This window comes from Humulus lupulus, chromosome 4 (assembly GCF_963169125.1).
Source record: "Humulus lupulus chromosome 4, drHumLupu1.1, whole genome shotgun sequence".
NCBI lineage: Eukaryota > Viridiplantae > Streptophyta > Magnoliopsida > Rosales > Cannabaceae > Humulus > Humulus lupulus.
This window is the reverse complement of record NC_084796.1, coordinates 25,928,206-25,936,740: the sequence shown is the minus strand read 5'-3', so window position 1 is coordinate 25,936,740 and position 8,535 is coordinate 25,928,206. Positions and strand designations below refer to the sequence as shown.

General features: G+C 38.7%; 1 protein-coding gene across 1 annotated transcript; it reads right to left on the bottom strand.

Annotated features, from left to right (window-relative positions):
- Positions 1–1,887, bottom strand: LOC133830238 (uncharacterized). Its single transcript, XM_062260173.1, has 2 exons — positions 1,647–1,887; positions 1–352 (listed from the first exon to the last, which is right to left on the bottom strand). Exons 1-2 carry the CDS (start codon positions 1,788–1,790, stop codon positions 197–199), a joined length of 300 nt encoding a protein of 99 aa, XP_062116157.1. The 5' UTR covers positions 1,791–1,887; the 3' UTR covers positions 1–196.
- Between the last annotated feature and the right edge of the window lie 6,648 nt (positions 1,888–8,535).

The following is an 8,535-nucleotide window of genomic DNA, read 5'->3' as shown; positions in this document are numbered from 1 at the left end:
TCAGATAAAATGTTTAAATTTCTCTTGCTTGAACAATTTAAGATATAATATAAGAGTCGCAGGCCTAAGCATTATCATTCTCTCTGGGGAAAAAAAGGCCAAGCATAACTTTTTACAGAAACAAGGAGCCAAGTACAAGAGAAATAAAAGCTCACTTACACATTGTGCATTATGCAGGTCTTTGAATGAAGGATATTCAACCAGTTTCTTGCTCGAATTCTTCACCTTCCGATTCCTCTGCATTGTCAGCATCATCATCGTCCGCATCATTATCGTAGTCTTCTTTATCATTGTCATTTGTTGTTTTCCCAATCACCACCAGGTTGTTATTAGTCTTTCTGATTTCATTCAGCTGCAAAAAAAAAAAAAAATTCATACGAAGGCAAAACAGCTAAAATACTTTTAAGGAGGAAGATATAGAATCAGTGCAAAAAGGGACAAAATGCAAACACTCAATGATCAAATATATAACTATGATCCACAAAACAAATCTGCACAAAAGCATTAAGACACCCACTCTCATGAAGATAAAACAGGATTCATCATAACCAATGATCAACTGTTACACTCAATACTAGAAGTTGAATCGCTTCAAACATGTAAGTAATGATAGAACCTGTTAATTTTATTTTTTATTTTTATACTTAATCTCTACCGAACTCTACAATCTCCGGAGTCAGAAACTCAAGCAAATTACTAAGTTACAACTGTTATGAGCTCAATTCGATCAAACAATCATGGATTAGCAACTCTCATCATATATTGTAGCCATCAGATTACAATATGAACTACACAAAGGAAGGAAGGGGATTAAAAATGGACATATAAGGAAATCTCAAGGCTTTAGGGGACACAGTCTCACAAAAAGAATACAAAATCCATCATTAGTAATATTTCAACTCTTAGATATTCTGTGGTCATTTTCAACTAATACTAGACAAAACTTCAAGCAAATGAGTAACAATAGCACTCCTCTTCTTTATCATTTCCCTAGAATATTTGAAAGTCAGCAAAACCCCAAGCAAAATCACAATGTGACTGACTACTGACTTAACTCTCATGCGCATATTACTGGTCATATTACATCTAATACAAAGGAAGGAGTACATTAAAAGCGACCACAAGGATTTAAATCCTATTTGGGGACATTCGAACGAGCAACAAGAAAACCACTTAATTTCTGGGGCTTCTGAAACAAGCTTAGAACTATCAAAATTTAAAAGTTCAGATTCATAAATTCTTATATCAAATGAATTCAAATTCACAAACTCAATGCTTTGAAGCTCTAACCTATAATAGAGTCCTCAAATGAGCATATTTTTTTTAAGACTCAAAATTACAAAAAATTAAATGAGTATTTACAAGATTAGTGTTCATGTTCAAAGCCGAAAAGCTTTTTTTTTTTTTCGGCACAAAAAGAGTAAAAAGATAGGTACTTTTTGCTTAATTTAAGATCACAGTATATCAACCTAATACAGCTAGTATAAATTACATACCCTAATCTATCAATTTGACAAAAATAGTACCATTAATCTCACTCATTCGAGTATAATTACAATAACATATCAAAAGAGGTGGATTTCGATTTTCGAACAAGCAAGCTTGAGAATGAGTTGAATGGGATTTTGGGCAACAGAGATACATACCTTGTCCTCATATTCGGACTCTTCCATGGCCAGGAGGAGTTCTTCGCTTTGGGGTTGAGGCCATTGGGATGGCAGCAAAAAAGACGTCGGAATCTTGGTCGTGGACCATGGGTATTCCGTCATGAATCCCGGGAACTGCAACATTCTCTCACGGAAAGTGGGTGTGTTTTGGTTAGACGCTCCTCTCTTAAGATTAGTGGTAGTTAGCCTAAGTAATTATTGTTCTAACATCCAGTTATGCTGGGTATTTTGGTCATTGTCTTCAGCCTATTTAAATTAGGCTTTGACTCATTTTGTACAATTTTGCCTTTTGATATTTCAATAAAATAAAAGAAGATTATCACACATAAAAAGGTTTTGGGCTTTTCTCTCGTTTTTCTCTCTTCCATGGCGAAGAGGAAGAAATCCACAAGGAAGCCTATTACGCGATCAGTTTCTGAGAGCCTGCCTTCAATCCAAGAAGAAGAGGTGTTGGACGGAGTGGTTGATGAGGCATCGTTGAAGGATGGTCATGAAATGCAGATGGATATGCCATCTGTTGGTGAAAAAATGATAGCGAAGGAAGCTGCTCCCAGTACAATTGGAGCCAAAGTGAATACGAGGGTTTCATCTCCTCGATGGGTGGACACCATGGACGCCGATGACTTCCAAGCTTCAGCCCAGAGCCATTGGAAGAACTTCAATTCGGGTAACCTCTTATTTTCTGACCAAAAACTTGAGTATACTGAACCATTAGTTAAGGATGGAAAGAAAATTGCTCAAATGGATGTAGAGGAAGTCTTAAGCCAGTCGGCTAACTGGAGTTCTGCTGTTATTTGTATGGTGCTTGGAGCAAATCCACCCTTGGCTGTGTTTGAAGGGTTTATCAAAAGAGTTTGGGGTCATTTAGGGATTGTGCAGATAGCAAGGATGACAATGGGGCTGACTATGATTAAATTTAATGATGAAGCCACAAGGGATCAGGTTTTGGAAACAGGAATTTTACACTTCGATAGGAAACCAGTGATTATCCGACCTTGGTCTCCAGATTTGAGTGCTTTTCGATTGATTCGATCAGTTCCCCTCTGGATCCATCTTCAAGATCTTGGTCTCCAATATTGGGGAAGCAAATGCCTTAGTGCTCTTGTTAGTACTCTAGGTAAGCTAATTATGGTGGACAAGTTTACTAGAGAAAGATCCAGAGTTCAGTTTGCTAGAGTAATGGTGGAGATGGAAATTAATGATAACCCACCTAGGAAAATTCAGTTTTTGAATGAGCACGGTCAGTTAGTTGAACTAGGGGTTGAATATGAATGGTTACCAGTGAAATGTAAAGCTTGTACTGGGTATGGCCATTCAATGGCTGAATGCCGTAAGGAGCAGAAAGTTCAGGGGAAAGACTCTCTTTCACTGGGCTCTGAACCAAAAGGGAGAGACAAGGGTAAGGAGGCTACAGATGTGTCTGATGTTGCTGGGGCAGTTAAGGAAAAGGAAGGTATTGAGGCTCCTGCTGGGACATCTTCTGTCATACAGAGTAATACTGCAGACATAGCTAGAGATCAGACCCAAAAAACTGGTGAGGTCTCGGTAGCTGAGAATGGTCAGAGGGGACCTCAAGCTGGTTGGCAATCTCCTAAGAAGATGGTTTATAAGAAGGGGAAAGTAGATCGAAGACAGCAGAGGGACAAAATGGACTCAGTTGATTTGGAGAGATCTCAATCTAACTCTTTTGTGGTTTTGCAAGATCAGGTTGAGAGATTGAAAGGAGGGTTCAGTGATCCGTGCTCATCTCATGGACAATTGTAATGTTATGAGCTGGAACTTAAGGGGTTTGAATGGTCCGAAAAAGCAGGTTGAAGTTTTGAATTTGTGTAGTAAGAATAAAATTGGATTGGGAGCCCTTTTAGAAACTAAAATGAGGGCGCCTAAAATAACTGAGATGATGAGTACTAGGTTTATGAATTGGGATTACTATTCTAGTTAAGTTACAAAAAAAAGGATCTTAATAATTTGGAGGAGGACCTTTGTTAAGGTTACAGTGATTGCAGAAGATAGTCAGTTTGTTCACTGTCAAGTCCGAATGGCTGGGTTGAAATTTCCTTTCTGTGTTTCATTTGTTTATGGTCGCAACACAATGGAGGAAAGGAAGGACTTATGGCACAAAATACCTATTTGTACAGCTGATGGTTGGATTGTATTGGGAGACTTTAATGCAGTGTTTAAGGCTAATGAAAGGGATGGTGGAAAGCCTATTTCTAAGGCTGAGATTGTGGACTCTTCCCAATGCTTTAATAATTCTCAGCTTGAGGTGCTCAAACAAACAGGTTCTTTTTTTACATGGATGAACAATCAAGAAGGCCAGGCTCGAATTTATTCGAAAATTGACCATGCTTTTGCTAATGAGAAATGGCAGGATTGTTTTCCTACTATTCAAATGGGAAGTAATTTTGGACCATTGTTCTTGCACGATCTCTATTCAGTCTAAGGAGTTCCTGGGAGTCAAACTCTTTAGATTTTATAATTTCTGGGTTGACCACAAGAGGTTCAAATCAGTGGTTATGGATAGCTGGAGCAATTTTTCTCAGGGGACTGGCTTAAGGGCTCTGTATTATAAACAGTTAAGGCTAAAACATCAGTTGAAACAGTTTAACAAAGATCAAATAGGAGATATTGGCTCTCAATTTCAAAAGGCTAAATCTGACTTTCAAGAGGCTCGTCTGCTTGCTCAGCGCTTTCCTGGTGATATAGCTCTCCAGAATGCTGTTCAAACAGCTGCTGAAATATTTGGCAGAAAAGATCAGATGTATCATAGTTTTTTGATGCAAAGAAGTAAGATTGATTGGCTTAGGAAGGGAGACTCTAATACAACTTATTTTCATGCCTACTTGAAGAAAAGAATAGCTGAAAACAGAATAACTTCATTTATAAATGAACAAGGAAATTTGGTGGATAATTTTTCTGAGGTGGTTTCTCATTTTTTGAACCACTTCAGGAGTATAATGGGAAGTCCTAGTTCAGCTAAGCAGAAGATTAATACTCATTGTATAGCGCTCGGTCCCAAACTGAATATTGATCAGCAGCTCTCCTTATTAAAGCGACTCTCTCATCAGGAAATTTGTACAGCTATATTCAGCATCCCTTGCATAAAATCCCCTGGCCCGAATGGTTTTGGATCAGGTTTTTTCAAGGTAATGTGGCAGGAGGTTGGGAGTGAAGTGTGTTTAGCTATAAATCAGTTCTTTGCTACAGGGAAAATTCCTGAAGGTTTCCTAGACACCACGTTATCTCTAGTCCCTAAATGTGAGAATCCTTCAAAAGCTAGTGACTATAGATCGATTGCCTGCTGCACAACCATTTATAAGTGTATTTCCAAGCTAATTTGTTCTCGATTAGCTAAGGTTCTCCCTGTTTTAGTTCAAGCTAATCAGGGTGCATTTGTCAAAGGTAGATCAATAGCTCACAATATAATGATTTTTCAGGACCTTATCAAGAATTATGGGAGATCAGCTGCCTCCCCAAGGTGTGCTATTAAAATAGATATTAGCAAAGCTTATGACACTGTTGACTGGTGGTTTGTTGGTGATCTTTTATCTGAGTTATGCTTCCCTGAGAAATTTATAAAATGGATTATGTCTTGCCTGACTAATACTTCCTACTTATTGCTCATGAATGGAGGGGTTCAAGGAAAATTTAAGGGTGAAAAGGGGCTTAGGCAAGGGGATACTTTGTCCCCCCTTTTATTTGTTTTAATCATGGAATACTTAACTCGGAGGCTCCAAATGGTTGCTTGTGTCTCTTCTTTTAGACACCACCCAATGTGTAAAAGCTTGAATCTTCTTAACCTGTGTTTTGCAGATGATTTACTTTTGTTTTTCAAAGGCAATTTAGCTTCGGTCCAAGTGCTAAAGGAAGCCCTTGAGGAATTCAGTTATGTGTCCGGGTTGGTAATCAATACTAGCAAGTCTCATGTTTATTTTGGAGGGATTCTAGCTGATCAAAGGCAGAAGTTGGCCACTGAATTACAACTGACTGAAGGCTCATTTCCCCTTAAATATCTTGGGGTGCCAATGAGACCCAAAAAATGGAAGCATGAAGATTGTGACATCATAGTCCAAAAGTTTAGAGTGCGAATTCATAGCTGGGCTAGTAGGCACTTATCTTTTGCGGGTAGAATTCAGCTTATTCACTCAGTCCTTTTTGGTCTTTGGAATTATTGGATGGGGATATTCATTCTTCCTCAGAGCATAATCAAGGAGATCAAAAAGTTATGTCGAAGCTTTCTTTGGGGAGTTAATGGGAATAGAAATAAAATTCACTTAGCTTCTTGGAATAAAGTTTGTCTCCCTAAAGCCTATGGTGGTCTTGGTTTTAGGAATGGTTTAGCTTGGAACAAGGCAATTTTGGCCAAGTACATATGGGCAATCATTGAGAGGCCGGACTTGCTGTGGGTTAAATGGATTAATGCAGTTTATTTAAAAGGGACAACTTTCTGGTCTTATCAGGTTTCTCAAGACTCAAGTTGGTACTGGAAAAAGCTTTGTAAACTCAGGGAAGTCTACACTTTTAGGGAGATTATAGCAGCGGGTTATGTTGGGAAATTCCATTCGGATCTGCTGTATAACAACTCCCTATGTCAGCAACAGGTTGGGTATCACAGAGTAGTATGGTGTAGGCTATCTATACCTAAGCATAGATTTGTGCTGTGTCAAACAGTCAATTCTTATCTCTTAACTTGTGACAATCTGGTTAGGTTCACAGTGAGGATTGAATCTCAGTTGTGTCCAGTTTGTGGAGTGGTTAATGAGTCCCATGGTCACTTGTTTTTTGACTGCTATCTGTCTAGGCAAGTCATCAAATTCATCTTTAGTTGGCTGGGGTTTCAATCTTGGCCAATGGACTTTTCTAGCTGGCTGGTTTGGTTAGCCAATAGGCGGTCTGGGATGATAGCTGACATCTGTTTCTCATTGCTAGCAGTTGTGGTGTATGGAGTTAAGAAGAATAGAAATCGGTGTGTATTTGACAACTGTTCTTGGACAGCTTCCAGTATATCTTCTGATATAATAGACTGTATGAAGTATAGATTTTTTACTGTTAAAAATAGGAATCTCTCTGGCCTGGAGCAGAGATTCTTAAATAGATTACTCATGTAATTTTTAGCTGTCTTTTTGTTAGTTTGCTGTGTTGGGTGTCCCGGTTGGGGCAGGTTGTAATGTAATATGGTCTGTACTGTTTTTGCTGGTAGATTAATGAAGTAATATTCTTCTTGATCAAAAAAAAAATAATAAAAATAAAAGAAGATTTTCTCTTCTAATATGGTACAAGACACAACAAACTTCTTCTTCTTCTTCTTCCTTTTAACCCTAAGCATGGCAAGAAAAGATCCACAGGTCACAAGACCTCAAACGCTCGTACACCACAAAATCTTGCTGCCTCTTCTTCTCTACCAATGGCGCCACCTCCCATTCCAATTGGTCCAACAAACTCTTCAGCTCCGACCACCGGCATCAATGGAGGAAACGTCACTACATCAAACTGATTTGCTCATCTGCAATCAATTAATCGACCTTCCCAAGATGATCCTAACCCTTACCATTTGGGAATAGGAGAACACCATAATTTCATCATTGTTCCTTCTCCTCTCACAGGTCAAGAAAATTTCCAATCATGGAAATGAGTTGCCTCCATTTCCATTGGTGCCCCTCTGCCAATGACCCCAACCACTCGACCTGGGTTCAATGCAACAACATGGTCATGGCTTGGACCTTTTAATCAGTTTCCAAAGAAATCGGGGCAAGCATTATGTACAAAGATTGGACTATTGATATGTGGAATGATATCCATGACATTATCAATCAAAGCAACGGACCTCAGATTTTCCAGCTCAAGACCTCTGTTCAAAGTCTTAAACAAGGTGATAACAATGTCAACACTTACTTTACCCAACTCACTACCTTCTGGGATGAGCTCCAAGAATACCAGCCTTGCACTCCTTGCACTTCTAGTTGCTCTTGTGGAGCCATGACTAAACTTCTTGACTACTTTACAAGAGATCAAATCATCCAATTTCTAATAGGTCTCAATGAATCTTATAGTCAGATTTGGGCTCAAATCCTGTTGTATGATCCTCTCCCTTCACTCTAGAAAGTATTTTATATGGTGGTCCAAAAAGAGAGACAAAGATCTCTAGATCTCAACCCTGCTCCCATCATCGCTGTAACCCTTGCAATATCATCGGCGCACACTCAAAACACTTATTCAAGAACAAAGAAGCCACACCCATCTTTTTCTCACTGCCATAAACCGGGACACTTGGCTGAGAAGTGCTACTTTCTTCATGAATTCCTACCCGGATATGGTGCCAAAAGAAAGTTTGAAGAAATCGCCAAGCCCACGGTGAATCAAGCTCAAGCATCATCATCTTCAACTCCTGCTGCTTTGCTGAACTCACAATGCCAATTGAGCCAACAACTCATCTCCTTAGTTGCTTTACTTCTTTCAATGAAACATTGGTTGCTAATGTTGTAACCCTTCCTAATGGCCATCAAATTAGGATCAGCAAATCTTGAACGGTAAAACTAATTTCACATATGACATTGCTAAAGGTTCTTTACATACCTGAGTTTCGGTTCAACTTAGTCTTGGTTAATGACTTCCTTAAAGATACCAATTATTCAATAATTTCACATCTTCTTGCTGTTTTCTTTTGGTTCCTTTTCAGATTTCAAATATTGGGATTGTTAAAAGACATGAAAATCACTGCTTACTTGAACAAGACAACAAGTTCACTCATTCTTATAGCTCTACTATTACTAATTATTCTAGTACAAATGTAGACCAATGGCATTATCGCCTAGGTCATCCATCAATGTTAGCAACAAATTTTATTAATAAAAGTCTCTTTTTCTACTCA

Excerpts from the sequence above, each read along its gene's own strand:
- LOC133830238 (XM_062260173.1), bottom strand. The coding sequence starts at position 1,790 with ATGTTGCAGTTCCCGGGATTCATGACGGAATACCCATGGTCCACGACC. Across the intron at positions 353-1,646 it reads AGTCCGAATATGAGGACAAG|CTGAATGAAATCAGAAAGAC; the intron begins GTATGTATCTCT and ends TTTTTTTTGCAG.